This window comes from Callithrix jacchus, chromosome 1 (assembly GCF_049354715.1).
Source record: "Callithrix jacchus isolate 240 chromosome 1, calJac240_pri, whole genome shotgun sequence".
Lineage (NCBI taxonomy): Eukaryota > Metazoa > Chordata > Mammalia > Primates > Cebidae > Callithrix > Callithrix jacchus.
The window spans coordinates 134404093-134421739 of record NC_133502.1 but is presented as its reverse complement, the minus strand read 5'-3'; the positions used below and the strand labels follow the sequence as shown (position 1 = coordinate 134421739).

The window sequence follows — 17647 nt, the reverse complement described above, 5'->3', positions numbered from 1 at the left end:
AGACATCTCCTGGTGTATTAGGTAAGCTGATCACAATCTTTTCTATATGGGTGTTCTCCATTATTGTGTCCCACTGTATTGCTGCAGATCCTATAACGGGCCCTTGCACTCCCTCTGGGCTGTTTTGGTATGTGAATAGTTGCCTCTATTTTTATTTTTGTGTGTGGGAAGATAAAGGCTGGTATCTACTAGCCTGCCCTCTTGTTGATGACATGCTGGACCTATATTTCAATGGCTTTTCATTCATGTTTCCATTTAGTTGATTAAACGTTATGTGAGCAGCCCTGATTTTGCTCTGTGTCTTTGCTTGAATATGCTGTTGTGAATAGTGTTCAGGTTGAATTCAGTTGCCTAGTTGTAATTTCTAAACACATAACTTCAAAATGGCAGGAATATAGAAGTCTGTGAAGCATGTAGAACTACAGTATGTCCTCAATGTTTTCAATAGATTCTTGGAAACTGACTTAAGTGAAATGGTGTACTGCATGCTATAGAAACTTCTGTTTCTATCAGTTACCCTGTGGTAAAATTGGTTTCATTATGTAGTACTGCAGTTTCCACGAACCTATCAATGACATTAAGTGAGGACTTTAATTAACATTGTAACACAGTTAAAAGGAATTCCAGCTGTGAGCCCTTGGTTCCCACTGGAGCACTTCCAGAGGTGTACTGCCTGTTGCAAGAAGATGAGCTTTACAGTAGAACGCTTCGAGGAGACCTTCAATCTGCTGAGCTTCAGACTCTGTGTCTGGTGAAGTATACTCGCCAACTACTCTATGTGCTAGGGATGGATCATCTAAAGCATTTTTCTTTCAAGTATGATAAAGACATGTGGCAACAGCTGTGAGACACACTCCTGGATGAGATGTGAGTAGGCAAGACATTTATTCACTCATGATATCAGTGCAAAGTGTGCCTACAGTATACAAGGTAAACTCGCAACTCATCAAAACTAAAACTTTTTACAATGGGCAATACATGTAGGGATATTAATTCCATATATAAATGTAACATGTCTCCCAAATCTCACCCAGGATTTCTGTTTTTATTATTTCTTAAAATATACAAGTCACTATTACCAGAGAAAAGAAAATTCCATTATTTTATCATAAATGTATGTATTCTTCTCTAAAGATTCTTAGGCTTGTAAGGAACAAGCTTTAAGTCTGTTTTTAGATATTAGCATTCTGGACTGACTTGCAGGCTGTGGAAACAGAAGACGGAATTGTCACATGACTAAATGAAATGAGACCGGCTGCTACAGGTGAGAGTGACTGAGAGAGAGAGAGGAATCTGATTTATATCACTTAGATTGTTCAGTCTCTTAAATATTAACCTATGTCTTGTTAGAATTCATATATTTCTCTCACTTAACCTGTGCTATCAGGGTCATTGTTAGGTTTATTAACAATATTTTACTTTGACACAGCAAAACACTTACTAGCATTCATTATAAAGGTAAATATCAAAATATCTAGGACAATAATGAGTTATGCATTACAGTAATTGTAATCACACCTTCCTATGAAGTCCACATTTAAAAAAATATATATTATTGCATATGAAACCGCAAACAGGCATTCTGATTTCAGCACATTCTTCCTCAAGACAGTATATACAGTCCTATTAGAGTCAGCACATACTACAGAGATCCATGCGTGGGATCTATAGTGGTGAAGGTCCCAGGTGTACAGCACATATGTACACGTCTATGTCACATCTCTTGACAGAAGCATGCTTTCCCAGCAGCTGTCAAGGGTCTCCCAGGCCAGTGAATCAGAAACAGAGGGTATACAGATGTTCTGTCCTAGGCCGCTTCTTCAGCAGAGCAGTCAATTCCTGCATAAGTAAACTTCTCATAAAGCGTGGTATTCACGTAGGTCTGGAAGAATGAGAACGGTTCAGAGACACAGGCTGCCTCGATTCCACCTCTGCCGGTGGCAGTTACAGCAATACCTTCGTTTTCTTAGTTTGTTTCAACTCAGATACTAAGTACTTGGGCAGCATGTTGCTGTCCTCAGTCCCTCTGTTATATTTGAGGACTTTCTCCCTAAAATGCATCCCTTTGCCTTATGCAAGTAAGATTTCATAACTCCAGCCTCAGTTTCTGAGCTTGCCTTTCTCATGGCATCCTATTGGTACCTCCTGATGTGTTCAGCATCTCTAGCGTTCCTTCCTCTGTCTGCGTCTCATCTTCACATCTCCCTGTGTGATCTCTTCTGCATCTCTAGTTGAATTACCACTTGGGTTTTGATGACTGTTTCTTTAAACTATTTTTACTCTTCTTTTGATTCCCAGATTGGTATAGCCAACTAACTTCTAGAAATTTTTATTGAATTCCTGACCCTCCTCATAGTAACCTGCAGACTGGGCTCTGTTGTCTACTTGCTGTGTGTCCTTGGTCAAGTTACCCACCTCTGAGTCTGTTTCTTCATCTATAAAATTAAAGGGTCAGGCTAGATGACTAAAATTCCTTCTAGCTCTAAAGCTGTATGTTATTCTAGTGTGTATGCGACTATATCTTATATGGAAATCTTCCCCTCAAAATTGTAACTTCTTCAGAGTTGTGGGGTGAGGGGTATCCTTTTTTCTATAATACATAAGGACATGCCAAGAAAAAAATGTTCAACTGCTTCAGTTATATTTATGAACCACATTGTGCACGTCGGGAATTCCAATTACAGATCTCCTGCCTGACTTTCATACTCACCTTTCGTTCCTCTAACATTCTGTTTAAGGACACCAATATCTGGGCAAATGATGGCCTCTCGTAAGGCTTCTCCCGCCAGCACTGTCTCATTAGATCATACCTTTGAAAGCAAAGAATTAAAGGGTTAACTCTATAACTATGCTTCAGTCCTGGGCCTAGTGGGAAAAAAGAGAAGAGACTGAAGTCACCCAATGCACGTCATAAAGCTTAACCAACAGAAGACAAAAGTACAGCACCTAAGTTGTTACTAGGCCTCCCACCTCCTAAGCAAGTCCCATTTCATCTCCCATAGATTTAGTTCCTACCCTGGGTACCGTTTCTGCAGGATCTTGGTCTCAGCTATTCCAATCATCTAGAAAGAACTGGGCATGTGTCTAGAGCAGGATTTTCCTTGGAATGCAGCATCTTCCAAACTGTTAGTGTCTCTTAAAGGGTCCATGCCCAAACTTGTAAAATGCCACCTATTGTATCCCCCCATTAAGAAGCAGGACTTTTAGAGGTGCTGTCATTTAAAACAAAGTCTGTTTAACTAGGTGCTATGGACTGAATGTTCATGCCACCCAAAAATCATGTGTTGTAACCATGTGATGGTGTTTGAAGGTGGGACCTTTGGGAGGTGATTAGGTCATGAGGGTAAAGCCTTCATGAAGAGGACTTTCACCCTCACAGAACAGTCTTCCAAAGGCTCTTTTGCCCCTTGTGCCACATGAGGACATAGCAAAAGGATGGCCATCTATGAACCAGGAAATGGGCCATGGCCACCAAATCTGCCAGCGCTTTGATCTTAGACGTCCTAGCCTTCAGAAATGTAGAGATACATCTCTGTTGGTTATAAGCCACCAAGTTTATGGTATTTGGTTACAGCAGCCAGAAAATGACTAAGACACAACAGATTTAACACAAAGTTTCCCAACTTAATTGACCACAGAACTCCTTTCCCTTTGTGGCATGTATTTATATCTTGCACAACACATGAACATAGTTTGGGAAACACTGGTCTAAGACAAGCACTTTCTCACTTGTGCTCAGAACTACTCATGATATTAAAATGCAGATTTCTGGAACCTGCCCTAGACTTACAGAATCAATGACTGATTGTGGGGCTCAAGAGTCCACATATTGAACAAATGCCTCAGGGGAACCTTACGTGCAAGAAGGCTATCAACTATTGGTGTAGGGTATCACAGATCCCAGAAGAGCTTATACTTTAACACATTTCTTAAAGACTAAAACATCTTCTCACGCCTTATGAAGTAAGTCTCAAAAGGTGGTTTTAGGGACTGTGACTAGTGATGGTCCAGCTCTGTCCAGGTTTTCCCAGGATGGTATGCATGCTTTTTGCACCAGAGATTATTAACACCCTCTCTCACTCTTAGAGTAGCCCATTTAGACACTGAATTATTTGTTCAACCTGAAGCCTCGCAGTCTTCAAACATGCCAGTTAGCTTCTACCACGGCTAGTTCTGGGAATGGTGCTATCACTACAGTTCATTATTCTGTCCCTTGGAAAATTCTTCCTTTTGAAAAGTAATCTTAGCAGAAGCAAGGTTCTAAGTAAGAAAATGTACCTTTCTTAATGAACAGCTTTGAAATCTTTATCACCAAGGTTAGTGGCGTATGTTGACTTATTCATGAAAAATTCCACGAATTTATTTCAGAACTTTTCTGCATTTGTTGCCCTTCCTCATTTCAACCTTCCTAAGAGTCATTAAATGCCTCCTAACTTGCTATGCCTGTAAAACTAATACTCCTTGTGTATTACCAAACAGTCTTAGTATTGGGGATGCCCCCCTTTTATTCACCCACTTGGGATCTGTGTATAGGTGTATACCAGTTGACTTTGTTAGAGCCAGCTGGCCCCAGAAACACAAGGGGAAGATAAGACAGCCCCAGGGTGAGGCCTGACTTACACCTCGTCATCACAGTTCAGGGGCTTCTCCAGTCTGTAGCCCTGGGGCAGCTTCTCGTAGAGTTCTGCACAAGTCATCCCGCAGTAGGGTGTGCCTCCTGGAAGACAAACAGTGCCACTCTAAGTCCTCTCTGGCATTAAAAGTAATGCTTTCCGTCCTGGCGTTCTAAAGCTAAGAGGCAAGGAGGAAGACATGGTAAATGAAGGGAGGGTGAGCATCCTGCATGCCTCCTTCGGCAAACCCACCACGCATCAAAGCTGGACTTAAACTACAGACTACACCAGAGCGTGATCATTGCTTCAGGGGAAGGAACCACCCTAGGCTTCCTCAGTTCAGTGCTGGTTCTCTTCCCTAAGTCTCCCCACACAGACCACATCTATTTTACCAGTAAGATTAACCTTTTTTCTGATTGGAAGTCCACAGTTTGATATTTCCTATTTTATCAATTACAGTTATTGTCCAGTTTTAATTATAGAAGCAACACATTTATTGTAGAAATTTTTTTTTTTTTTTTTTTTTTTAAGTTTTAAGTTCTAGGATACAGGTGCAGAACATGCAGGTTTCTTACATAGGTATACATGTGCCATGGTGGTTTGCTGCACCCATCAACCCATCATCTAGGTTTTAACCCTCACACGCATTAGGTATTTCTCCTAATGCTCTTCCTCCCCTTACCCTCCACCCCCTGACAGGACCCGGTATGTAATGTTCCCCTCCCTGTGTCCATGCGTTCTCATTATTCAACTCTCACTCCTGAGTGAGAACATGTATGTTTGGTTTCCTGTTTCTGTGTTAGTTTGCTGAGGATGATGGTTTCCAGCTTCATCCATGTCCCTGCAAGGACATGAGCTCATTCTTTTTTATGGCTGCATAGTATTCCATGGTATATATGTGCCACATTAAAAAGCATGAAGAATAAAATTACTTTTATTACCTTTCTGTGTAGTGCCTTCCATTTTTAAAAAATATGCAATAATGAAAAGACCAGGATCAGAGTATACATGAAATTGTTATATATTTTCTGGCATATATATTTTCACATGCTATTACATGGCCTTTGCGGGGGACTGCCAAGATGGCATGGTAGGAGCAAATCAGGATTGCAGCTCTCAGCGAAGATGTAGAGGGTGAGTTCAATCCGCATTTCCAGACGGATCTTTGTTGCCCACAGAACGGGGAAATTCCCAGGTGTAGGAGAGACATGGGGCACCAGCACAGCTGTTAAGGCTCGCGTGGCCGCTTTGGCCGGCGCCACAGCGCAGCAGCACTCCGCACAGAATGCACTGGTCTGGTTGCCCTGTTAAACCGGCAATCTGAGATGTGAGAGGGCAGATTAGCATATCCATCTGATTAAACGGGATTTGGATAGCGAGCCAGACCAGGAGATTCCCGGGAAGAGACGTTTGAGCAGGCACGGTGTGTCGCTGCATGGGAAATCACACAGATCCCGGTGCCGTATCAGCAGCCGACTGAAACACCTGGGAGAGAGTCAACTGTTCTACTTAAAAAAAAAAAAAGAGGGCTCTGAGGCAGGGAGCCAGGTGAACAGGCTTGGCGGGTCCCACCCCCAGAGGGACAAACAAAACGGCAATTCAAAACGCTGGGGGTTGAGAGTTTCACTGCGGGCACAGCTGAACCCAGGACGGTGCAGCTTGGGAAGGTGCAGCTCGGTGGGGGAGGGGCATCCACCATTACTGAAGCATACCGCCCCTATCGAGGTACACTCCCATTGCTGATGCAGCCTGCCGTTGCCAAGGCAACCCGCCATAACAGAGACTCTGCCAACAAGGCGGAGCCCACGGCGGCAAGGCAGAGCCTCGACAGACAAATAGTGACTAGACTGCCTCCTAGCTGGGCAGAAAGGTGCAACGGATACTCACAAACAAAGCCTTAACTCCCCGAGACAGAGCATCTGAGGAAAAAAAGGGGGTTTATGAGTTCTGTTGCAGCAGACTTAAACGTACTGGCCTAACTGCCCTGAATGATCAACAGAGCTCATAGCTCAGCACTTGAGCTCCTATAAAGTACAGACCACCTACTCAAGCAGCTCCCTGACCCCTGTATATCCAAAGAGTCACCTCAAAAAGGACTAATCAGACTGACATTTGGCAGGCACCATTCTGGGACAAAGATAGCAGAGGAAGAAACTGGTAGCACCCCTCACTGTTCCGCAGCTGCTACAGGTGTACCTCAGACAAGCAGGGCCTAGAGTGGACCTCAGCAGTCCTACAGCGGAGGGGCTAGAATGTTAGAAGGAAAACTAAGTAACAGAAATACTTCATCATCAACAATCTGGGCGCCCAGAGACCCAATCAAAAAGTCAGCAACTCTTCAGACTACAGGTGGATAAACCCGCAAAGATGGGAAGAAACCAGCGCAAAAAAGAGGAAAACACCCGAAACCAAAACACCTCGCCTCCTAAAAAGGACCAAAACTCCTCACTAGCAAGGGAACAAAACTCGACGGAGAATGAGTGTGATGAAATGACAGAATCAGACTTCAGAAGGTGGGTAATGAGAAACTTCTGTGAGCTAAAAGAACATGTTCTAAATCAATGCAAAGAAACTAAGAACCTTGAAAAAAGATTTGAGGAAATGATAACAAGAATGGATAACTTAGAGAGGAATATGAATGAATTGAAGGAGCTGAAAAACACAATACGAGAACTTCACGAAGCATGCACAAGTTTCAACAGCCGAATTGACCAAGCAGAAGAAAGAATATCAGAAGTCAAAGATCAACTCAATGAAATAAAACGAGAAACCAAGATTAGAGAAAAAGCACACAAAGGAATGAACAAAGTCTCCAAGAAATGTGGGACTATGTGAAGAGACCTAACCTACGTTTGATAGGTATACCAGAATGTGACGTAGAGAATGAATCCAAGCTAGAAAATACTCTTCAGGATATTATTCAGGAAAATTTCCCCAAGCTAACAAGGCAGGCCAATAGTCAAGTCCAGGAAATACAGAGAACACCTCAAAGATATTCCGCAAGAAGAGCAACCCCAAGGCACATAATCGTCAGATTCACCAGGGTTGAAATGAAGGAGAAAATACTAAGGGCAGCCAGAGAGAAAGGTCAGGTCACCCACAAAGGGAAGCCCATCAGACTCACAGCAGATCTCTCGGCAGAAACACTACAAGCCAGAAGAGAGTGGGGGCCAATATTCAACATCCTTAAAGAAAAGAACTTGCAACCCAGAATTTCATATCCAGCCAAACTAAGCTTCATAAGTGAAGGAAAAATAAAATCCTTTGCAAACAAGCGAGTACTCAGAGATTTTGTCACCACCAGGCCTGCTTTACAAGAGCTCCTGAAAGAGGTGCTACACATAGAAAGGAACAACCAGTACCAGCCATTCCAAAATCACACTAAATGCTAAAGAGCATCAACATAATGAAGAATCTACAACAACTAACGGGCAAAACAGCCAGGTAGCATCAAAATGGCAGTATCAAATTCACATATAACAATATTAACCCTAAATGTAAATGGGCTAAATGCACCAATCAAAAGACACAGACTGGCAAATTGGGTAAAAATCCAAAACCCATCAGTGTGATGTATCCAGGAAACCCATCTCACAGGCAAGGATACACAAAGGCTCAAAATAAAGGGATGGAGGAAGATTTACCAAGCAAATGGAGAGCAAAAAAAAGCAGGAGTTGCAATTCTCATCTCTGATAAAATAGACTTTAAAGCAACAAAGATCAAAAGAGACAAAGAAAGTCATCACATAATGGTAAAAGGATCAATACAACAAGAAGAGCTAACGATCCTAAACATATATGGACCCAATACAGGAGCACCCAGATATATAAGGCAAGTTCTTAACGACTTAAAAAAGACTTAGACTCCTACACAATAATAGTGGGAGACTTTAACTCTCCACTGTCAATATTAGGCAGATTAACCAGACAGAAAATTAACAACGATATCCAGGGCTTGAACTCAGACCTGGAACAAGCAAACCTGATAGACATTTACGGAACTCTCCACCCCAAATCCACAGAATATACATTCTTCTCAGCACCACATCACACCTACTCTAAAATTGACCACATAATCGGAAGTAAAGCACTCCTCAGCAAATGCAAAACAACTGAAATCATAACAGTCTCTCAGACCATAGTGCAATCAAGTTAGAACTCAGAATTCAGAAACTAACTCAGAACCACACAGCTTCATGGAAACTGAACAACTGGCTCTTGAATGTTGATTGGATAAACAATGAAATGAAGGCAGAAATAAAGAAGTTCTTTGAAACCAACGAGAATGAAGACACAACATGCCAGAATCTCTGGGACACATTTAAAGCAGTCTCTAGAGGAAAATATATAGCAACAAGTGCCCATATGAGAAGAGTGGAGAGATCCAAAATTGACACCCTATCGTCAAAATTGAAACAACTAGAGGAGCACGATCAAAAAAACTCAAAACCTAGCAGAAGACAAGAAATAACTAAGATCAGAGCAGAACTGAAGGAGATAGAGACACGAAAAACCCTTCATAAAGTCAATAAATCCAAGAGCTGGTTTTTTGAAAAGATCAACAAAATAGTCAGACCACTAGCCAGACTGATAAAAAAGAAAAGAGAGAACAACCAAATAGATGCAATAATAAATGATAAAGGGGAAATCACCAGATTCCACAGAAATTCAAACCATCATCAGAGAATATTACAAACAACTCTATACACATAAACTAGTAAACCTGGAAGAAATGGATAAATTCCTGGACTCCTGTGTCCTCCCACGCCTAAACCAGGAGGAAGCCGAAACTATGAATAACCAATAACAAGGTCTGAAGTCGAGGCAGCAATTAAGAGCCTACCACTCAATAAAAGCCCAGGTCCAGATGGGTTCACAGCCGAAGTCTACCAGACACACAAAGAGGAGCTGGTACCATTCCTTCTGAAACTATTCCAAAGAATCCAAAAAGAGGGAATCCTTCCCAAATCATTTCATGAGACCAACATCATCCTGATACCAAAACCCGGCAGAGACCCAACGAGAAAAGAAAACTTCAGACCAATATCCATGATGAACATAGATGAAAAAATATTCAATAAAATACTGACAAACCAATTGCAACAGCACATCAAAAAACTTATCCAACATGATCAAGTAGGATTCATCCCGGGGATGCAAGGCTGGTTTAACATATGCAAGTCTATCAACGTAATTCACCACATAAACAGAACCAAAAACAAAAACCACATGATTATCTCAATTGACACAGAGAAGGCATTTGACAAAATTCAACAGCCCTTTATGCTAAAAACCCTCAATAAACTCGGTATCGATGGAACGTATCTCAAAGTAATAAAAGCTATTTATGACAAACCAACAGCCAATATCATACTGAATGGGCAAAAACTGGAAGCATTCCCTTTGAAATCTGGCACTAGACAAGGATGCCCTCTTTCACCACTCCTATTCAATATAGTACTGGAAGTTCTAGCCAGAGCAATCAGGCAAGAAAAAGAAATAAAGGGTATTCAAATAGGAAAGGTGGAAGCCAAATTGTCTCTATTTGCAGATAACATGATAGTATACCTAGAAGACCCCATTGCCTCAGCCCAAAAACTCCTGAAACTGATAAGCAACTTCAGCAAAGTCTCAGGATATAAAATCAATGTGCAAAAATCACAAGCATTACTATACACCAATAATAGACTTAAAGAGAGCCAAATCAAGGACAAACTGCCATTTACAATTGCTACAAAAAGAATAAAATACCTAGGAATACAACTTATAAGGAACGTAAGGGACCTCTTCAAGGAAAACTACAAACCACTGCTCAATGAAATAAGAGAGGACACAAACAGATGGAGAAACATTCCATGTTCATGGTTAGGAAGAATCAATATCATGAAAATGACTATACTGCCCAAAGTAATTTACAGAATCAACGCTATCCCCATCAAGCTACCAATGACCTTCTTTACAGAACTGGAAAAAACCACCATGAATTTCATATGGAACCAAAAGAGAGCCCGCATAGCCAAGTCAATTCTAAGCAAAAAGAACACAGCGGGAGGCATCACACTACCGGACTTCAAACTATACTACAAGGCTACAGTAATCAAAACAGCATGGTACTGGCACCAAACAGAGATATAGACCAATGGAACAGAACAGAGGCATCAGAGGCAACACAACATATCTACAACCATACAATCTTGGATAAACCTGATAAAAACAAGCAATGGGGAAAGGATTCCCTGTTTAATAAACAGTGTTGGGAAAACTGGCTAGCCATGTGCAGAAAGCAGAAACTGGACCCCTTCCTAACACCTTACACTAAAATTAACTCCCGATGGATTAAAGGCTTAAACATAAGACCTGGCACCATAAAAACCCTAGAAGAAAATCTAGGCAAAACCATTCAGGACATAGGATTAGGCAAGGAATTCATGACCAAACACCAAAAGCATTGGCAACAAAAGCCAAAATAGACAAATGGGACCTAATGAAACTCCATAGCTTCTGCACGGCAAAAGAAACAGTCACTAGAGTGAATCGGCAACCAACAGAATGGGAAAAAATATTTGCAGTTTACCCATCTGACAAAGGGCTGATATCCAGAATTTACAAAGAACTCAAACAGATTTACAGGAAAAAAACAAGCCCATTCAAAAATGGGCAAAGGATATGAACAGACGCTTTACAGAAGAAGACACACATGAGGGCAACAAACATATGAAAAAATGCTCATCATCACTGGTCATTAGAGAGATGCAAATCAAAACCACATTGAGATACCATCTCACGCCAGTTAGAATGGCGATCATTAAAAAATCGGGGGACAACAGATGCTGGAGAGGATGTGGAGAAATAGGAACACTTTTACACTGCTAGTGGGAGTGTAAATTAGTTCAACCATTGTGGAAGACAGTGTGGCGATTCCTCAAGGCCTTAGAAATAGAAATTCCATTTGACCCAGCAATCCCATTACTGGGTATATATCCAAAGGACTATAAATCGTTCTACTATAAGAACACATGCACACGAACGTTCATTGCAGCACTGTTTACAATAGCAAAGACCTGGAACCAACCCAAATGCCCATCGATGATAGACTGGACCTGGACTGGGAAAGTGTGCCACATATACACCATGGAATATTATGCAGCAATCAAAAATGATGAGTTCGTGTCCTTTGTAGGGACATGGATGAATCTGGAGAACATCATTCTCAGCAAACTGACACAAGAGCAGAAAATGAAATACCGCATATTCTCACTCATAGGTGGGTGTTGAAAAATGAGAACAGATGGACACATGGAGGGGAGTACTACACACTGGGGTCTATTGGGGAGAATAGGGGAGGGACAGTGGAGGGGGGGAGCTGGGGAGGGATAGCCTGGGGAGAAATGCCAAATGTGGGTGAAGGGGAGGAAGGCAGCAGAACACACTGCCATGTGTGTACCTATACAACTATCTTGCATGTTCTGCACATGTACCCCAAAACCTAAAATGCAATAAAAAATAAATGGTCTTCAAAAATGTGTCTTGTAATAGCTGCATAATCTAAAAGTTTTAGAAGTTAATTTGGCATTTTGTACATGCAGTGCCAATCAATGTATAGTGAAGTTCATGGCCTTCAGGTCATTAGTGTTATATATGACGTTAGGTATGGGGCTTTTAAAAAGAAAAATGTGGGAATAAATACACTATGTTTCTATTTTTAGGTCACAGCTAGCTGGTAGAACCAATACAAATGGTGAATTATGCAGCAAGGGTGTGCTAGAAGCGTCCACTCCCTTTGCCTAGAGTCTCACCTGGTAGATAAACAGAGATACTCACCTAAGCTAACAATCTCCCATAGTAACACACCGTAGGACCATCTGCAGGAGGGACAAGTGTAAAACCAACAATCAGCAAACAGAGTCACCACTCATTTTCCTGCCCCAAGAGCGAGGGAGACCCACCTTTTCTGAGAAAAGGAAATGTTAAATGTCTACATCCTAGGATAGGGCCTTGCACACAGTGTGGGTTTCTCTCCTCCTTGCTCAATGGAAGGGTTACAACCGAGAAACAGTGTTCACTTTGCCAGAGCCCCCAGATCACTTTAACTAGAGGCTAAAAGGTGGTACAGTCCAGAACAAAAGAAATTTGTTTTGGATCCTGACAGACCTGAGTTAAATCACGTCTCTGCCACCCAATACTTCTGTGACCTGGAAAAAGTTGCTGGACCTCTTAGTGTATTCTTCCAAAAGTGGGGACAGTAATCCCCGCCTCAGAGTTATTCAAAGAAACATAAAACACCTGGCACACAGTGAGAACGCAGCAGTTGTCTGCCCCGTCCTCATCCCCAGGCATTAGCAAAACCCCTTGGACAAATCACCACTACTCTTGGGGCCTTGGTTTTTCCTTCTGGAAATGGGATGCAAGTCAAGAAGACCTAAATCTCAAGCCAGTCCTTCCACCGCCACCTTCTGATGCATCACTGCAGGCTGCAAGCAGAGACGATCCCCACTGTCTGACCTTACTTTTGTCCCCACCAGCTATTCTGGGCTGCTTCCTCTGATCTAGGTCTGGGAGAGGAGCCACAGGAAGGCCAGTATGTCCTTTCTTCCTGTTGAGTCCGAGAATTCGCAACTTGAAGCACATGCAGAATACACAACTTCAGTATGCAGAAGGAAACCCAAAACCTGACACCAGTGATTCTGCACTCTGGAAACTGTCTACTCTGCAGCTTTATTTATTCTGTTAATTTATTTCTGGGGCATTCAGTTACCTTTGTTCCTGAAAGGTACAGGACATTCCAGCTTCCTTTTAAAACCCCTGTCAAATTTGTATTTTTCTGAGAGGGAAAAACAATCCCTTGGCAATAAGAAGCTTACTCACACGTCACTGTTGGTTGTGTACACACTGTAATTCAGTGACTCAATCGCCATCCAGCGCACCGGGAGCCTTCCCTGGAGAGAACAAAGTGAGATGTCACTTAAGTGGGACAGAGTCTTTATGAGGCTCTCAGCCTGCCTGAGCTGCGGCTCCACAAAACCCACGGGAAACCTCATAGGCAAGGCAGACTCAGAAGTCACTGCTTTGTGTACGCCCCAGCTACATATGTGTTTTCAAATTTCAAAACATGCAAAAAGTGTAAGTCCTACTTATCTTCAGGGGTTCAGCAATTTTCAAAGACTCAAGGGACCCCTCTCCATACTCTCAACAGAAAAGAGAATGGAAAGATCCAGAATGATTATGTTCACTGTGTTGAGCTATGTGAAAGGATACGTGCTGTGGAAGGCAATGAAAAAAACATCTATGCCAAGGTGGTGAATTATGGGTGATTTCCTTTTCAAAATACTCTTGGGTATTGTTTTTATTTTATCCTCTCAGTAACTAAAATAAGTATGGTGAAAAAAAAAGGAGGCCTGGAATTGAGAATAAATACAGGAACCTGAGCCTTGCTAAGAGACACTCTGGTGTGCCCACAAAAACAGAAAGAATGTCTGTATCTCATGACAACTGGAGCCATCCCAGGAAAGCTGGGCCCAAGTAATGTTCCTCAGTCCTAAAAAGGGAGAGCCATCCCAGAGTAGATCTGCCAGACACAATGAAAGGCTGCAGGGCTTGTCATCCCTAAAGCCCTGCATTCTGCCCACCCCAGGAAAACAGAGGGTGGTGACGTTTCATCCACACAGCTCTAACATGCAGGGATGTGGTACTTCTAGGACTGTATCATCCTAGACTGGGCACCAAAAGGAGAATGAGTATCTCTCTTCCTCTAACACTGTATGGTTAGGTTCTCCTGCAATCTTGTACTTAAAATATTACTGCTTGGAAGAGTGGATTTTGTTTGGGCTTGAATAGTGACGACTGAAGTTTCAGTGAAGAGAGAAATCTGAATGAGCTTCTAGAAGTTATTAATTTCTCTATTGAGCTTCCTGGTGATTTAGAAACCATTTAGTGTATTTGATGTTTTGAAAATATGTTAATTTTTTTCCTTACTATGTCTCCTGCGAATGAAAGGGGATTGTGTAAGCTCCTCAGAGGTTTCTGAGTGGCATGCCTGGGGGTCTGAAATGGATAGAACCAAGACCCCAAACCACTAGGCTTCAATGTTCAATCACTTGGCCACATGTGACAGTGCCTTCTTCATTAGTAATGCAGACCCTGCAGTCATTTAGAAACGATGCTTCCCAGGGCACACAATATCTACTGGGACACACAGTCACATGCTTCAGTCACCACAGAGCACTGACAGTCTCAGAAGCGACATCAGGAGAGTGGGGAGAACCTCCGAGAGGATGCAATCAGTGTCCGCGTCTGAACTTACCATTGTCTTTTTCACATACACTTCTTGACCTCGGGACAGTCCAAAATCTGCTATTTTTGCTATATAGTTTTCACCAACTAAAATGTTCCTGGCAGCCAGATCCCTGTGGATAAACTGAAATTTTTGAAAACATTACGTATATTCAGCATAATGAAAGCCCAAGAGCTGAAAACTTTGGGGAAGAAGGAAGAAAACAATAGTGTAAAAAAGGATTTTTAAAAGTCACAATCCAGTTCCTTTAAAGCTCCCCTCCAAAATTCCCTGGTAATGGATTCTGCCAAATGACACACCGCATCTTCGCAGAAGAATTTCAGAAAAGGAACAAATAAAAAACACAAGTTGTTAAATCCTCCAGCTGTAATGTAGTATGTCTCTGTTATTGTACACGATTTAGAGGCAAACCAGGCTATGAGACCTTAAAGTACCTCACCAAATACATATTATGAGAATTGCTAGATTTTCAATATCGATTTTTATTTAAATAGATGGACAGTTAACAAAGATTAAAATGAGGGAGATTTTTGTTTGTTTTTTTGGAGACGGAGTCTTGCTCTGTCACCCAGACTGGAGTGCAGTGGTGCAATCTCATCTCATTGCAACCTCTGCCAAAATGAGGGAGGTTTTAAGGAGTTAAAGAAGAGAGGTTGACAGACCCTACAAACATACTGAAACTGACTGTAGAGGGAACTCCAGAGGAAAGCTATCCAAGGCAAGGTTCTCCAGACAAACCTGTTTTTGGCTCAAGTAGTCCATGCCCCGGGCCACGTCGGCAGCGAAGTGGAGGAGCTGCTGGGAGGACAGCGTGGATGCAGTGCTATTGGCAATGGCGAATGCTGGGTCTGTCTCCAGCACACGGCTCTTGCGCAGGAAGTCCAGGAGGTTTCCATGTGGCGCGTACTCAATGGCCAGGTACAGGTAACCTGTGGGGAAGGAAGAGAGCATCGACTCATCAGTGGCCCTAACCAGCTGTGACATTTAAGAGATGTGCTGTGGGAACTGCCTATAAACTCTATTTTGTCTAAAAGTACTGAGGGACATGAGGAAGACAGGTGACATCCTCCTGCAAGACTCAAAGGGGCTGGGCAGGAATGCGTGGTTTTGCTCATTCCCGCCCCCTCTCCATTCTGACCAAACGTGCACTCACACAGAGGGCTTCCTGAAATGCTTTTACCCACTCAGTAGGAACAGTAGAGTGAGTCACAACACTCTCCTCCAGATCTCAGAGCTTTCTTCACATCACCTTTTCATTTGCATCCCATTTTGATCAAGGAGCTAATATGGGCCAGGCATGTTATTCTAGTCTGTCTCTAGCTATTCCTGAGGCTGTTATTATTAAGCAATTGAATATCCATGTGGAAGAAGCCACAACAGATAACATTCTCTCCTGCCTTCTACTCCTCCTCAAAACCCATACAAAGCCATCATATTGCTGATTGGGTTTCTGGCCAGCAGAGGTTAGTTTCAAAGATTGCATTTTGCTTTAAGAAACCACAAAACTCAAGCTTTTAGGAAAAAACAATAGTTCCTAGAAAAACTTATGGTCCATTGCCACTTTTTTGTTCTAAGTCGTTTTTCCTTTTTGTTTTAAATAAAAAGTTATTTGCCTAGTTTTGTTTCTTTTGCTTTCTTGGAGTTTTTAAAAAATAAATTATTCCCTTACAAAGTTGTTTTTTTTTTTAAGATAGAGTTTCGCTTTTGTCACCCAAGAATGCAATGGTGTGATCTCAGCTCACTGCAACCTCCACCTCCTGGGTTCAAGCAGTTCTCCTGCCTCAGCCTCCTGAGTAGTTGGGATTATAGGCTCCTGCCACCATGCCCAGCTAATTTTTGTATTTTTAGTAGAGACAGGATTTTACCACGTTGGCCAGGCTGGTCTCAAACTTCGGACCTCAGGTGATCTGCCCACCTCTGCCTCCCAAAGTGCTGGGCTTACAGGCGTGAGCCACTGCACCTGGCCAAAAAATTTTTTTAAAAGGGAGTTTGCTTTGCTAAAAACATTGACATTTATGCCTATTAAAATGTAAAATGATTTCACTGTTTTTTAAAGAAGAATTTTTTGGGTAAATCATGTTTTTTCTATGTTGAATGAATTAGAAGTTGAGGCCCAGCACAGTGGCTCACACGTGTAATCCCAGCACTCTGGGAAGCCAAGGCAGAAGGATTGGTTGAGCCCAGGAGTTTGAGACCAGTCTGGGCAGTATAGTGAGACCTAATCTCTACCAAAATAAAAATAAACGAAAATTAGCCAAGCATGGTGGTACATCCCTGTAGTCCCAGGTACTTGGGAGTACTTAGGAGGCTGAAGTGGGAGGACTGCTTGAGCTTAGGGAAAGGGAGGTTGCGGTGAGCCCAGACTGTGCCACTGCACTCCAGACTGGGCAACAGAGTGGAACCCTGGCTCAAAACAAGAAAGAAAAAAGCCTGAAATATATTCTAAGAAATTGAAAACTCTAGCAAAAAAAGAAATCTGGTATGGTATCCAGTTGCACTATAAGGAAAGTTAGACCTAAATTATGGAATAAATGTGCTTTCTCACATCTTTACTGAATTATTCTAAAATAATTTTAAAATGTATTTATTAATTTACTAATAAATATTTATATAACATATATTCGTAAATATGTACAAATAATTTATCTTAAAATTTTAAGAGCCAACTAACTGTGCTAGTGTGATGACAGAGCAAAATTTTAAGGGATATATTTTTGTTGTCACATTCTCCTCCTCCACTAAG

The 17647-nt window shown here is 42.0% G+C and overlaps 1 protein-coding gene across 4 annotated transcripts in view; it reads right to left on the bottom strand.

The window, feature by feature from the left end:
* Nucleotides 1-861: 861 nt before the first annotated feature.
* Nucleotides 862-17647, bottom strand: part of TEK (TEK receptor tyrosine kinase) — a 120615-nt gene continuing 103829 nt past the window's right edge. For all 4 annotated transcript variants that reach the window (XM_035307320.3, XM_035307326.3, XM_035307344.3 and 1 more), the window contains 7 exons: nt 15643-15833; nt 14914-15027; nt 13479-13549; nt 12435-12475; nt 4621-4717; nt 2711-2810; nt 862-1882 (listed from right to left, as the gene is read on the bottom strand). In XM_035307320.3, coding sequence (XP_035163211.1) covers nt 1808-1882; nt 2711-2810; nt 4621-4717; nt 12435-12475; nt 13479-13549; nt 14914-15027; nt 15643-15833 — 689 coding nt within the window. In that variant the 3' untranslated portion in view covers nt 862-1807. The remainder of the gene's footprint in view (nt 1883-2710; nt 2811-4620; nt 4718-12434; nt 12476-13478; nt 13550-14913; nt 15028-15642; nt 15834-17647) is intronic.